The sequence below is a fragment of the Eumetopias jubatus genome, unplaced genomic scaffold, assembly GCF_037043125.1.
Source record: "Eumetopias jubatus isolate StellerSeaLion01/CBP00866 unplaced genomic scaffold, mEumJub1_p1.0 scaffold_5, whole genome shotgun sequence".
In the NCBI taxonomy this organism is placed as follows: domain Eukaryota; kingdom Metazoa; phylum Chordata; class Mammalia; order Carnivora; family Otariidae; genus Eumetopias; species Eumetopias jubatus.
In genome coordinates, this window is record NW_028274811.1 from 142987546 (window position 1) to 143003570 (window position 16025).

General features: G+C 40.4%; 1 protein-coding gene across 2 annotated transcripts in view; it reads left to right on the forward strand.

Moving 5' to 3' along the window:
* DNAH5 (dynein axonemal heavy chain 5) overlaps positions 1-16025 on the forward strand; it is a 214577-nt gene that overhangs the window by 9256 nt on the left and 189296 nt on the right. For both annotated transcript variants that reach the window (XM_088023719.1, XM_088023720.1), the window contains exons 2-9: positions 453-587; positions 3665-3749; positions 6412-6572; positions 7806-8027; positions 10504-10641; positions 11392-11568; positions 12543-12656; positions 13909-14016. In XM_088023719.1, coding sequence (XP_087879845.1) covers positions 453-587; positions 3665-3749; positions 6412-6572; positions 7806-8027; positions 10504-10641; positions 11392-11568; positions 12543-12656; positions 13909-14016 — 1140 coding nt within the window. The remainder of the gene's footprint in view (positions 1-452; positions 588-3664; positions 3750-6411; positions 6573-7805; positions 8028-10503; positions 10642-11391; positions 11569-12542; positions 12657-13908; positions 14017-16025) is intronic.

Genomic DNA, 16025 nt, shown 5'->3' on the forward strand with positions numbered 1-16025 from the left:
GACCTGATAGGAGTCTGTAGACAAACAATAAAGGTAGGAGATAATGTAGGAGAAAATTGGTTTAAAGGCTTAGGGAATGTTTACAAAAAATGGGAATCTCTTTTTTTGTGTGTCTATTGAATGTTTATATATGCATACAAATAAATCTGTAAAGATTTAGGACAAAATAACTGCAGTAATAATTTCTGGATGACAGATGATTTTTCTTTTTCTTTTTTCCCTTTAGCTTCTCTGTATTATACAATTTTAAAAACAATGAGCACATCTTATTTTCATAATAGAATAATATGATTTCTAAAAATGGAAGATAGTACATAAAAACTGGTACCATTACGGTGTCTGTTATCTGAATACTCAAGACTTGAAAAAGCGATAATCACATGAAATTATTATAAAATGAATCCATTTGAGAACAGCAGTTGTCACGTAACATTTTTGTTCCTTTCTTACAGCAAAGACTGAAGGAAGAGAAGGAAGCCAAACGGGCATGTTTGGATGGTAGGCATGACTACTTATTTGCGATTGTAGCTTCCTGTGTAGATGTGGACAAAACTGAAGTGGAAGATGCCATTCTTGAGGGGAATCAGGTGAGATGCATTTGATTTCTCACTGACTTGATTATGGAGGGCACAGAGAGTCTATTTACCCAGTCCTATGGCAGGATCTGTGCTGGGCTGTGGAGGGGGTGTCTGTTCTAACATGGGCAAGATTCCATTCTGATGGTACAGGTGGTGGCATATTGACCTTAGGGCTCTCGAGCTCTTCATGTTGAATGGGATACTTATAACAATTATTTAAGTCCCGTGGTTCTGACAGCAATGTCTGCATGTTTCTGAATCCAATGAAGCTGAGTTCAGGAGCCATCTTGGAACGTGAGTTTGGAGAATAGAGTCTTCTCTCAGCTTTTTATCCTGTTCTAACCTGGGTGACTGAATTGTGCCATAGTTTCCTGGCTTTGACTTTGGTTTGGCAGCTGAATCTGGTTTCTTTTGTTCCTGAACTTGACTTCCATTTTCTGCCATGATTTCCTTCCAAAATCTGGGGTGTGATTTGATTTTGGAGAGGGAAGATCAAAATATGGGGGCATATAATTTCCTGAGCACCAAGGAAGGCATATCAGGAGCGCTATGATGCTTGCTGAATTCTTGTTATTGTTTTGTTTGTTTGTTTGTTTGTCTTTTTAGGCATAAAGATAGAGAGAGTGAGTCCTTTCTATTGATAGGGGTGTCACACTATTGATGATGTTATTTGGTGGTATGTTTATAAATGTTTAACAACCAGCTTTGAGCAAGAGGGTAGAGGGAGGCACTATTTTGAGTGTTTGCTGATTTCCGTGATGTTAATACTCCCATTATGGCTGATTCCAGACTATCAACGTGATGTTACTAAAGGCTTAGCTGGAAAGAGCTGTGATCAATTGCCTGTCATGAACCAGTCAGTATGAGCTGGCTCCAGCCCTCCCTTGGCTTTGTTCCTTCCTGCCATGTTATTCTGGTGGGGTCACCAGGAGTCAGTGGAACAATGAGGGGTGGCGAACACTAAAATGGCTCAACTACAGGATGGATCAAGCAGGGATTGAGGAAATGCCCTTTTCCTCCCCTTTCTCCTCCTCATCACAGCTAACATTTGTTGAATATTTACCGGGCATCAGTCTCATCTAAGTGACTTTCATCTATTATCCCATTTAATTTTCATAATGCCAGGAGGTAGATAATTTTATTCCTCCAAAATGGAGGCATAGAAGGAGACAGAGTCACTTACTGGATTTAGTCTTAGGGAGATTGTGCCACATGTGAAATGCTTAACTCTGCCCCACTTCCCAATTCAGATGTCTGCATTTGGGATCGTGGAAGTGGAATAAATGAGTAAAAGTTTGGAACTGTAGGAAGCCCGAGTTAAACTGCCTTGTCATATTCAGGACCAGGAAGGTCAAAACCTGGAGGTTGAAAGAAAACATCCTTGCTTGGGCTCACAGGCAACGTAGAGGGGCAGGAGTTTCAATACTGGCCTCTTGGAAGTACCTCCTTCACATTCTTGGCTTGAAAGTTAATCTCAAGGAGGGGATCCCACGCGGCCCTGTAGCGTTCTCGATCAAGGAAGTGTGAGGAAGGAAACAGGGCAACTTGCTCTTCCTTATATGTATATATATATAATAGTTATGTCTATAATATGGGGGAAGTTGAAGGGGTCTTATTTTTTCCACAGTTAAATTTTCAGGCTAGAGTTTATCATCTGGAAACATTTTATTTTAAACTGTGGTAATGACATAGAATATAAAATTTACCATCTTAACCTTTTTTTTTTTTTTTAAGTAGGCTCCACATCCTACAACACTGAGATTAAGACCTGAACTGAAATCAAGAGTCGGACGCTTAACCGACTGAGCCACCTTGGCGCCCCATTAACCATTTTTAAGTTTACAGTTCAGTACTGTGACATATGCTCACATTGTGGGTAACCAATCTTCAGAACTCTTTGTCTTGTGAAATTGAAACTCGATATCATCAAACAACCCATCCCCCCAGCCCCTGAAAACCACTATTCTATTTTCTGTCTCTCTGAATTTGACTACTTTAGATACTTCATATAAGTGTAATCATACAGTATTTGTCTTTTTGTGACTGGCTTATTTTATTTAGCAAAATGTCCTCAAGATTCATCCATGTTGTAGCATGTGTCAGAATTTCCCTCATTTTTAAGGCTAAATAATATTCCATCATATGTCTATGCCACATTTTATTTATCCGTTCATCTGTTAATGAACCGTTGGGTTGCTTCCGTCTTTTGACTATTGTGGATAATGCCGTGGTGAGCATGGGTATACAAATATCTCTACAAGATCCTGCTTTCAATTCTTTTGGGTATATACCCAGAAGTGGAATTCCTGGATCATAGAATAATTCTGTTAATATTTTGAGAAATCACCATACTGTTTTCCATAGTGACTCTACCATTTTTACATTCTTACCAAAAGTGTACAAGGGTTCCAATTTCTCCACATCCTTGATAACATTTATTTTCTGGGTTTTTTTTTTTTTTTTGATAGTAGCCATCTTAATGGACATGTAGATTTTATCCTTTTTCTTGTAATATGAATTTAAAACTGTGCCAGTGACTTAGAAAAAAGTGCTTCCATTGGTAGTAGGCCAGTTGGCAGACCTTTAGGTGTACAGTGAAGCTCATGGACTATGTTCTGGACTGCTGTTGGATGGAGTGTTCCATAATCATGTGTGTTCTTCTGGCATTTTTCAATGATTATTACAATTTAATATTAATTGTCTCTAGTGTATTAGACTGGGTTTTGGTGAAAGGTGTGTTCTCTCTTTCTGATCTGCAATTCAGTGAAAACAAAACACTTCTATATTTATCTGCTTTCAAGAGCTCAGCACTTTTGGAAATTAGCAAAAATGGAGAGACGATCTCTTTTCAAATGTGTATATGTAGCAAATATTTTCATGATTAATTGAATTCCTTCATTGAATTACATTTTTATTATGGTGAGGCATTTACTCTCTCACTGTTTTTTATGTTGCAAAAAATATGCCTTCTCTATGGTTTGCATTAGATGAGTGTTATCTGAAAAAGAAAGATGACAGCAACTGCTGATTTAAATATGGTTTCTAATTCAGCATGAAGTTGTGACCTTGCCTTTTCTTTTTTGCAGATTGAAAGAATCGATCAGCTTTTCGCTGCTGGAGGTCTTCGTCACCTTATATTTTATTATCAGGACATGGAGGTAACAGAAACAGGTATCCAAACTTGGTGTGATGTAACCCACAAATGTGTTGCTAGGTTCATCTGAGGATGGCGTGAAGCAGAAGGACACCCTCAGAGCTGACGGGGCCTCTTATGCTTCCATCTTGGCAGATGGGAAAAATGGGCCTCTGTGAGGTGAGGCCCAGTTTCCATTTTCCGCTCAAGGAGAGGGGGACAGATAATGATGGGTATCTAGCCTGGTTGTTCTAACTTTACTTGAGATATTTTGTCTCCCGTTTCAGGTTGTGCTGGTAATTGAGGAATAATAAAGTACTTTACATTTTGAGACTTCTTGTCCTTCCATGCTAGTTCATTCTATGCAGTTATGTTCTAGAACTTTTTATGGGCATCTGCTTCTTTTCTATATAGACACCATTTATTTTTAACATAGGAATTGTTGCCAATGAGCATAATGAATTTTCTAGTTAAATACCACATTATGTTTATTTTCTACTGACGATGATTCAAACGAGTAATATGGAATGACAGGTTTAGTTATTTTCACTTAAGAAAAATTTGCAAATCTTTGTGTGGATTCAACTGGCATATCCCATTCTACTTTTATGTGGATTCATATAATTTTAAAGCCAAACTAGGGATAGAAACAAAAATATTACGATTATATTAAAATATTATATTCATTCTTTTTTACTTTTTTGAAGAAAAGGGAAAATAGTTATTGCTGTTGGCATATAGTATGGCTAATGCTTTTTTGTTTAAAAACAGAAAATTATGCATGCATACTCTAAGTGACTGGCATTTTTCTAGAATTATTCATCTGATATTTTGTGGTCTTGTACTCTCTCTCTGTGTCAAATAAAGAAATAAAATCTTTAAAAAAAAAAAAGAAAGTTCATTATACTTTGAGTGAAAAATCGAAATAATACAGAAATTTCTAATTCTATCCCAGATTGCAAAACATAAAGTCAGATGAAATGTTGAGTTCATCCATGAAATGTGCGCTGGGTGAAGTAAGCCTTTGTGTGTAAATCTGACATTGACGAGAAGGGTTCATGGGATGTAGACACGATGCAAGTTTATTTTTGTTTTCTACTCTCCCTCTAAACCTTTTCAGTGGGACTGGCTTTAATCTTTTGACCTTGGATTAAAATTCAGACCATTCCATGACTTTTCTGGATATTCTTAGGTAAGAAAAATTCCTATAGTTGCTTTACATTATAAGTACTATCTCAATTCAGAAACTAAAAAAAATATCCAATTGATCAAAATTAATTGATCTGCAGTTAAATATTCTTCACTCCTGGTCTTCCCCCTTCCTTCTTCCCAGCAGGGACCTCAGAAGGCCAGTATTTGCTGTAGGAGAGAAGCATATGGTCCTCTTCTGTTCAACTTATCCTTCCAGAAGCTCCTGTCCGCATTGTGTTAACCACAGTTGCTGACTGTGTCTGGCTTGAAGTAGGGCAGGGAAAGAGGGGGAGAGGTGGCGGAGAGCTTTGACTTGACTGACACTGTCACTGTCACAGTTGGCCGGCCTTGATTCTCAGGGTCTTTGCTCTTGTGGGCTCTAGGTGGATTCCCCAGAGATGAGCACTGGTGGCTGCACGTCCCATGGTGATGTGTTGTCCTCCAGATGAGAGCTATCTGCTTGTTATCTATTGGACACGTTCGGTGTCAAAACCCCAGTCCAAGTCCCTAACCCAGCACTGTGGGCCCAGCACTGTGGCAGGAGCCTATAAGAGGGTTCCTCCAAGGGGTTCTTTTTTTTTTTTTATTTAAAGATTTTATTTATTTATTTGACAGAGAGACACAGCGAGAGAGGGAACACAGGCAGGGGGAGTGGGAGAGGGAGAAGCAGGCTCCCTGCTGAACAGGGAGCCCGATGCGGGACTCGATCCCAGGACCCTGGGATCATGACCTGAGCCGAAGGCAGATGCTTAACGACTGAGCCACCCAGGCACGCCTCTCCAAGAGGTTCTAATCCCAGGGTTTTGGGATTCAACTTCCAGTCCATGTCCTTCCCCAGATTTCTCCCTTGGCACTTGCTTGAGCTACCCATTTACTCGGAGAACTAAAACTTTCGTGGGCAGATCAGAGCACAGTGGTTGAGCTCTGCTTACTTAAATGATCCCCTCAATGAGTTGCATGCTTAGATGACCAAAAATGTATTTTCAAATAACAATAATGAGAATGCTTAGCAAGCGACGATTTTTATGTGCTTTTCTAAGGTCTTCACATGTATTAACTCCTTTAATCCTCACAACAACTCCAGATGCTTGGACCTAGTATTATTATTTGCATTTTTCAGATGAGAAAACCAAGGCACAGAAAGATTAAGTAACTTGCCCAAGGTCACATGGCAGGGAAGTGCAACCTGAGACTCAAGCCTTGGGAGTCTGGCCCTAGAGCTCACACCATTCATCACGATGCTCTCCTGGCTCAGCGGTGTCCTGACTCTAGCGCCATGCTGAGGGGACAAGCAGGGGTCTGGAATTTATAGTCAGAGCTGGTTTTGACTCTGCCACCTGTTGGCTGTGACTTGGAGGCAGGTCACAGCTGCCTTTAAAGGTTGTAGTGACTTCAATAATGTAGACAATGTACTCAGCAGGGGAGCTGACAGAATACGAGCAATAGATGCTGTCTCCTCTCTCACCCCTTTATAGTATTGGTGAAACTAAAGTTCTTCTGCCCTTGTAGGACAGCTTGGCTCTCCAGGGGGAGTAAATCCCCTTCCTGAGAAGATTAAAAAGCCTAAGGTGTTTGTGACTGAGGGAAAAGATGTTGCTCTTACCGGAGTATGTGTGTTCTTCATCAGGACTGACCCTTCCAGAGCCATCACCCCTGAGAACATCCATCGGGTAAGGGGAAAGAGCAGTCCTTTACCCCAAATTGCCAAAAATCACATAAATTCTACAAAAAAAATCCCTCGCTATAGAGGTAACCACTCTGTTCATCAGGTTATCTAAAACTACTTCCAAAGAAGTATTTCTAAAAGCGTTCACAGCAAAGAGCTCATTTCTAAAAGCGTTCACAGAGCTCATTTCCTTTAAATCTGTTGAGTCAGAGGACCTAATATTCAGTTTATTAACAAAAACTGATAAAATATTGTATGTATGCATGTGCATGCATGTGTGTATGTGTGTGTAAAACATGAAGTCTTGCCTTTTAAACATAATTCCCCATACATTACTTACTTAATGGCAAATTTCATACATTTAAAGTAAGATTTACAATGATGGATATGTAATTTTATTTTTTCTGCAAAGTAACATGTAAATCTCCTCTGCCCTCAGTGGGTGCATTATCTGCTTGAAGCAAATAAACTGGTTCTGTTTAGTTCATGCTTTTATTTTGAGGATTGCAACTTAGAATAGTATAAAGCTTATATCTTCGTGATCATGGTATCTCCCCTGCCAGGTAAGTATATAAAGCTTATATCTTAACCAGGGTATTGAAAAAGTAATTTCCTGGACATAGAGACTGAACCTACAGAGAGATCAAGGTCAGACCATGTAAAACAGAATTTTGACCTACAACTGGCAGGAACCTGCCCAGAAAGCCAAGCCCCTTCTCTATGAAACACCCCGGGTAGCCAGCCTGCAGTGTGAGACTTGCAGGAAGCCGGCAAGGAAACTCAGCAATAATCGCTGAAACGATTGGCCCGCATGGTCAGGACCTCGTTCAGGACTGTCAACCTTGTTCATGACTGTCAGCCTCCTTCACTCTGTCCATACTCCCAGCATACTTCCTTGGGGCCGACCAGAGAAAGCCAAATATGCACCCTTCACCAATCACACAGGATGCCCTGCTTCTTGGAGCTGCCTCCAGCTCCCCCACACCTGAAGCTGTCCCTTTTCACCACTAGAAAGCTTTCCCACTCCCCTGTCTACTTTTGAGCGTCTGCTGAAATGCAGGCAATGGTGACCGACTCTTGCTATAGCCAGCTCATGGCTTTTGCTCCTCTCATTTGGTTCGTCTTCATTTACTTCTACAGGATAGTTGATGAATGAACAGCACTCAGAAATGACTCAGTAGCTATGTTGCCATTGCACGTAATTTTGACAGTAGAGGATCTCCTAACTGTTTTCCAGGAGGTGAGCTTTAATATGTTAGACACCGCAGATGGGGGCCTGCTCAATAGCATGAGGCGTTTGCTGTCAGATATCTTCATTCCCGCTCTCAAGGCCACGAGCCATGGCTGGAGTGAGCTCAAGGGCCTTCAGGAAGCATCCAGCATTCGGCAGGAGTTCTTGAGCTCTTTGGAAGGCTTTGTGAGCATCCTGTCGGGCGCCCAGGAGAGTCTGAAGGAGAAGGTAAGAATGAATAAGTTATTCCTTCAAAACTTATCAGATGGTGAACAAATCAATGTATAAATATGTAATGCTTCTCTTAGATGGTCTTAATTCCATTGCCCAGCAAACCTTGAAAACATCTTGTGTGTATTTTTATTGCCCCTTCAAGAGATAGTAGTGACTAGATTTAAATTCTTACAGTTTGGAGTGATTAATGCATTAGGGGTTCCTTAGAAGTGTTGGCCATGACGGAGGGTTTTATTCAGTCATATCAAACATTTGACTGCAAACAGAAGTGTATGTGGCATCCCTCTGCATCCTAGAAGGAAAGGAATTTGGAACCAGGGTGTGTGGCGTGTGTGTGTGTGTGTGTGTGTGTGTGTGTGCGCGCGCGCGCGCGCGTGTGTGGGGTAGGGGGTGGGTAGGGATGGAGGAAATGTCTGTGTGTGCACATGCGTAGGGATGGAGGAAATGTCTGTGTGTGCACATGCATGGGTGGGGGGTGGGGGGTGGGTAGGGATGGAGGAAATCCCGAAGATGAGACAGAAAGGAGAGAGGAGTTGACATATCTGGAGGGAGTGGATGGTCCTGTGGTTCAGCCTGTGACCAAAAGGGCCTTTAAGGATAAGTTTGGCAAATGTGATTTAGCTTCCATAAAATTTGTGTGATCTATGGTAAGCCTGTGTTACTGGTTCCTTGGGGCAGAAGGTGGTGGATGCAAAACCATGATGGACAGCAGCCCAGATCAGGCATCTATGGGAGACAGAAATGTAGCCTATGATACCAATAACAACGTTATTTTTAAAAAGATTTTATTTATTTGAGAGAGAGAACGAGCAAGGGGAGTGGCGGAAGAAGGAGAAGCAGACTCGATGCTGGGCTCATTCCCAGGATCCTGAGACCAAGACCTGAGCTAAAGGCAGATGCTTAATTTGCTTAATTGACTAAGCCACCCAGGCGCCCTACCAATGACAATGTATTACTCACTCCTCTCCAGAGAATACTGAGATGTATTGGACCTAGCGGGGGAAGGAGGCATTAGGCTTTCTAAAGGATGTGGAATGGGAGAGTGGAGTGACTTTCAATCCAGACAGGAGCGGGATGATTCCACCTAATATCTGAGTTGTATTTGCAATGAACTCTGGTGCAGGTCATAGTAAGATGCAAATTGAAGCAAGTTAAATTGTTATTCTACCTAAAAAGCAGTGCTTTCGTAAGGTTCCACCTCCTAGTGTGGTATAGCTATTCAAAAAAGTGGATGGATCGCCACCTAGCGGGGAGATTGTGCCACTTCACGAAGTGCAGAGCCCTTCACTGGGAAACCAAGGATCACTCTGGGAGATGTGGCAGGTGCAGAAGGTGAGGGAGGTCAGGGGTGGAGGCGTGCTGGGAGGTTCTTCCAGGCTGGGGGCAATGTGAGCACAAGCCCAGGGGAGTGGGGGCATATGCCTGCCCCAGTGGGTTTTCAGAGCTCTGTTGGAGTGTAGCCAAGTGAAAAACAGAGTGGGGAGGCTGGGTTCTGGGAGGACGGAGTAGTGTCTCTGAGCCCCACGTGATGGGACAAACAGAACTTCTGAGCATGGGAGCCAGGACTGGAGGCCATCAGATAAGGTTAGAGCTGGTAGGGCTGTCGTAGGAAGCCAAGTGAAGGAAATGGGAAAACTCTGGTTCTACCTTAGTTACCAATAAGCCCTTAGGGCTTGGGCTTTGTGATGTGGCTCCTTGGCCATATTGGCATTTGAGGGTGACAAATAACCACACCCCTTCCTGCTGGTTCTGAACCAGTTGAGAGAAATGTACTCATTCTGTGGTTGGTAAAGAGGGATTAGGCCTGAAACCTGAATTTAGGCATTCACAGTCCCAGGTGCACCTTTACCAGAAGGAAGTTCCCTTCTCAGATATTGAGGTCCATTTATGTGTGTGAGAAAATGCACCAGGTTTCTTTGTCAAGTCAAAACCTAGCACACCTCCTTTCCTACCCTCTTTCTCCTCCCTGCCCCCCGAAGCAAATCCGTATATTTGACATTGAACTTGCTAACTATAAGGATGTTATTGGGTAAGGACATGAGAGTATTTTCATCTGGTTAGTATCAAAAAAGAATGTAATGGATTAGAAATTACCCTCCCTCCAGTCGATATCCTTGAAGCTCCCCCATATTCTTTGGTTTTGTGAGTCGACTCTTCAATTTTTAAGTAATTTCTAAGTTCCTTATTAATTCCCAAATTTTGTACTGTTATGATTCTCTCTAGTACACTCTTTTTTCTTTTCTTTTTTTTGATCCAAAGTCTGCCCTCAGTCGTCTCCAGTGGCGTGCTCAATTCGTAAGGGAACATTGAGCATTGTGTATCACACTGTGCTTCCAGGGACCTTTCTTCAGGGAACAGGGTAGTTTAGAGAAGACCCTAAGATCCTTCTGAGCCTAGGGTCAACCAGAAGTGTGTGTGTGTGTGTTTTAAAATTAGCATCATCTTATTATATAGTTTTCATTTTAATTAGGTGAACCTTCAAAAGTGTGACATATTTGAACTGAGAACCCTGAAGGAACCAACCGACTACTTGACTCTAGCTAATAACCCCGAGACTCTGGAGAAAATAGAAGGTTGTATGAGAGTATGGATCAGACAGACAGAACAGGTAATTTCCAGAAACCAAACATCAGTTTCAGATGCCACTTTACTGAAGCAGTCAACGGAAGACAGTATATTGTATGCCCTTCCCATTTACTTGAGTATTTAACTTCAAGCCCCTAAAAAGGTGAGAAGTTCAATGCGGTTTAATTTATAGTCATTAGTTAAGAAGAGAGAGTAAGAATTTGAAGAGATGAAAGCAAATGGCTTTAAATACTTACGTCACAAGAAGACCGCACTTTGCCAATTATTTTCTCAAGGTGTATTTTACTTGAGAGAGGACCTCTGTAGAAGTACAAGGAATTTTCCAAACACTGTGCCCTCCAAAAGGGAGCTTGAGACTTAACTTAAAAAAAAATATTTTCAGAAAAATCCTACGTGAAGGTGGACATTGAATCAAAAAGTAAACACAATGAAAATTAACGAACTTAAGGCACGGGGGCTTTCCAAGGTTCTATTGCTCCAAGATTATACAGTAAGTGGGTAGTCAAGGAAGCTTTCTGAGGACAGGTCCTCCAAAAGTTCATTAAAGCTTTTTAAATAAATAGTTTTCAGTTAGAGCAAGTCAACTACATTTTTGTTAAAGGGTTAAAAATGGATACAAGTAAAAAGCTGTCATTTGAAGCATGCACATGAATAAAAATATATCATGATTCTGATAACATAATTGACTTATTTCCTAATTTTTTTTGCCTGTGCATAACTTTCATGCTGCCAGCCCTAGTCAGAGGTTCAAGGCTCTGCTGTGCATTTTCAGGTCCTTGCAGAAAACAACCAGCTGCGTAAGGAAGCAGATGACCTTGGGCCCCGCGCAGAGCTGGAGCACTGGAAAAAAAGACTGTCCAAATTTAACTACCTTTTGGATCAGTTAAAAAGCCCGGATGTGAAGGCTGTGTTGGGTGTGCTTGCTGCCGCCAGGTCCAAGCTTCTAAAGGTTGTCAGCCATTTCTTTTTGCTCTGTGACATGGGAGTGAAAATTCTCTGTGTGCATTTTCATGTGATAGAGTAACTAGGCACAGAAAAATGTTATTACACCTTTAGGAACAGACTTTAAGATTGGATAATATTGCCCTGTTATAATTCTGAGTACTGTGGAAATAGCCTTTGAATCAACGGTATCTGTTGGCCCGTGTCCATGTAAGTATGTGTATTAATTAGAGGGCATTGCATGTAATTAAGATATAATGTAATATCACGATTATATATATATATACATTTGGAATTCGGACCAACCAGGAGTATTAAAATAAGAACTTAACTTGAATATTTTTTTTTTTTAGCTCTAGAATATTGCTTTTATACCCCTGTGTAACAAATTACCCGACAACTTAGCAACATAAAACAGCAAACATATATTATGTCACAGCCTGTGGGTCAGGAGTTCGGATGCAGCTCAGCTGGATGCCTGTGACTCAGCATCTCTCCTGAGATTATGGTCAGGGTGTTGACTCATCTGAGGCTCACCCACCCCATGGGAGGACCTGCCTCCAAGTTGCTGGTGGGGTTCTTGCAGGGTTCAGTTCCTTGCTGGCTCTTGGCTGGAGGCTTCCTTCAGTTCTTCACCATAGAAAATCTGGGAATGAGGTGCAAAATGGATCCAGGAGCCACTGGAGGAGAGAAGGTGTGGGTTCAAAGGGGGTTGGTGCCCTCCTGATGCTCTCTCCTAGTTATTGAGTAGATTTTATAAGAGAAGGCCGTGAAGAGATCCCCTTAAAACTTCAGTCAAAAAATTTAAACTGCTCTTCAATGTGGCAATACCCTTCATTCCTCTGGATTCAGCTTGATGCGAGATGCGTAGGATAAACTGAAAGTCTGACACAAGGGACTTGTGGTGACTTTTAGCAGCTGTTCTATGGGAAGTTCCTTTGCAATCGATGCATTAACAGTGCTTTCCTGTCTTGTCCTTAGACTTGGAGGGAGATGGATATTCGAGTTACTGATGCAGCGAATGAAGCAAAGGACAATGTCAAATATCTGTACACACTTGAAAAATGCTGTGACCCCTTGTACAGTAGTGACCCTGTGAGTTAAAGATCTCTACTTGCTTAGTCTACTGATGACCCTTTTGCACTGGCTGAATTGAGTGTGGAGTTTGGTTCATTAATATTGTAGTCTGTTGGAAAAGTCTTTGAAACCTCTTTCTACTCTCAAGAAAATGATAAATGTATACAGTTGACCCTTGAGCAACATGGTTTTGGACTGCATAGGTCCACTTTCATGTGGATTTTTTCAATAAACACAGTACAGTGCTGTAAATGTAGTTTATCTTTCGTAACCATTTTCTTTTATCTGGCTTACTTTATTGTAAGAATATAGCACATAATACACAAAACATACAAAATATGGGTTAATTAACTTTTTATGTTATCGGTAAGGCTCCTGGTTGACAGTAGGCTATTAGTAGTTAAGTTTTTGGGGAGTCAGAAGTTATGCGTGAATTTTCAACTACATGGGGATTAGCGCCCTTAACCCCTGCATTGTTTAAGGGTCAAGTGCACGCATGTCTATCTAGATCTGTCTATCTCTATGATGGATATGCAGTATTATATTTTATTTTATTTTATTTTATTTTTTTTAAAGATTTTTTATTTATTTATTTATTCATGAGAGACAGAGGAGAGAGAGAGAGGGAGAAGCAGAGGGAGAAGCAGGCTCCCAAGGAGCAGGGAGCCCGATGCGGGACTCGATCCCAGGACCCTGGGATCATGACCTGAGCCGAAGGCAGACGCTTAACCATCTGAGCCACCCAGGCGCCCTGCAGTATTATATTTTAAAAACCCTTATTGTATATTCCAGTTTCCATTAAGTATTATAATTGATACTCTGGATGATACTCAAAGAAGTGTGGGAAGGGTTATCAGCTGGTGTTTTATCTTTTAACTTTAGGGAGTGCCTGCTTTTATTTATTACAAAATTAACCGTTAACCTTGTCATTAACAGAAAGTTAATGTTTCTTGCATAGAAATAAAATTTGATTAACTGCATATGACTAAATAATACAAATAAAATGACCCTTAAATACATTTATGTGAAGTGATAGTTAATATTTTAGTGGTAGTTTTAGTAATGTTAGTTAAGTTAGTAGTTCATTAGTAAGTAGTTCATTAGTGTTTGTATTTCATTAGTAAGTAGTTAGTGGTGTTAGTTAATATTTAAAAAATTTAAAAAAAGTCTCATAGCTAATTTTATTCTAATGAAGATTGAATGGTTCGACTATTAGAATTTTGCTGAATTTGATATTTGTTTCTTTGAAAACTCTCATGGTGTCTTCCAGATATCCATGATTGATGCTATTCCTACACTTATAAATGCAATTAAAATGATCTATAGTATCTCTCAGTACTATAACACCTCTGAGAAGATCACATCTCTGTTTGTAAAGGTGAGTGCATAGCATAGAGTCCATGGTCACTTATATTTTTTTTTGCAATTTTTAATTTTTTAATAGTTAGAAATTACCACATTGCCGTAATTCAGTGTCTGTGTATCCTACAATGAAAGAAAAAGTTTTAATCTCTCAACAGAGAGAATTAAGTGTATTTGTGAGGCTGATTCTCACAAATCATAAAGCATTATTTCCAAAGTAATTATTGTAATAAATATGGTGTTATTTATATAATAAAAATAAAAAAAATAAAGATTCTCTTTGAATTTCTTTCCCTATGTTATTTCGCACATTATTTATTCCTATTGGGTAAATTTTTATTAAGAAAAACTATATTTAACTGGCTTTCTCCTGTTTTATATTTCATGTGCCACTTTTCCAAATTTATCTGATGCCACAGTTGTTTACTTGGTGTTATTAGAACAGTAATCATGATAATAAAAGCCACTTGCAATGTTTCAGTAATCCATAAAGCAATTATAATGATTCTGCCAAAAAACATAACGATCTTTAAACTTTATGTCCTAACTCGTAACTGTTTATGGTGAGCACTGTTGCTTTTCCCATTTTGAACAGTCTCTAAGAAGTAAATGACTTTCATTACCAAGGTGAAAATTTTAAGCGTTGTATTAAGATAGAGGCATTTTCATCTCATCTGGGCTTGTGTTGTGGATGCTAACATACTAGGAAGCATGGCTCTTGCTGGGAAGGGGGACGTCCACCCCAAGAGCTGGACAGGAGACTCCCTTTCTTCTGCTCTCAGTCAGGTACTTCAGGCAGAAAAAGGACGGAAATCCATGAGATTCTTGGTGCACTTCTTCCCACATTCAGAGGACGCACTAGGGTCATGAGGGATATTCCTTTGAGTAGGAGACTCAAAAATCAATTTGTGTCATCACACCAGGCTTCATGCATATTATCGGCAAGGCCTGTTTTTGAACAAAATTGTGAAACCATCATTTATCTAATTTTGAAAAACTTTTCACTATGGAAATTTTGAGGCAGGTACAAAAGGAAAGAAAGAGAATGGTACACCAGCCCCCCATGTACCTGTTACCAAGGTTCTGCCTGCATGCCATCCATCTTATGCGCACTCCTGACCTTTGCACTACACATCCCAGACATCATGTCATTCCACGCAGACTGGATAGTCATCTGATTTTCCTTTTAATTTATAAAAAAAAGAAAAATCACAAGAAAATTCTGAAATTTTTTTTACAGTTTGGAAGGATGGATAAAATGTGAGTGCATATGGAAGTCAGCTTGACCCTCTATTGCTTCTCCCTTTGACATTTCTGCTCCAGCTCCTGGTGTCTTAAAATGACCAGGGTGGACGGTCCTTCTCAAGGCACTTGGAGACTGTGAATTACATGTTAGAGCAGGCTACCTAAGGAGGCTGGGGGACTCTCAACAGCGTTTAGATAGGGAAGTGAATCCCTTCCTGGCTGGTTAAGGTGTTCATCCTGCATACACAGGGGCGCCTGAATTGTTGATTTGCCATAGTGCTTCCAACTGTGATTTTATAAATGATTTTGACAGTCCATATTGGAATCTAAGAAAGTCAAACAAATAGAAGCAGAGAGTAGAAGGGTGGTTGCCAGGGGCTGGAGAGAGTGGGAAATGGGGAGATGCTGGTCAGAAGCTACAATTTTCACTTATAAGATGAATAAATTCTGGGAATCTAAAGCACAGCATAGTGATTATAGTTAATAATACTGTATTGTGTACTCAAAAGTTGTTAAGAGAGCAGATCTTAAGTCTTTTCAACATACACAAAATGGTTACTGTGAGGGGGTAGGTGTTTAACTTGATTGTGGTAATCATTTCACTCTGTATATGAATATCAAGCATCATGTTGTGCATCTTAAATATATACCATTTTTGTTTGTCATTTATACCTCAGTAAGGCTGGGGCAAAAAAAATGTTGTTGCTGGATCACAGTTGCGATGGAAAAAAGTAAACCTAATGTCAAGGTCACAGATTGTACACTCTGAGAGGTAGAGGA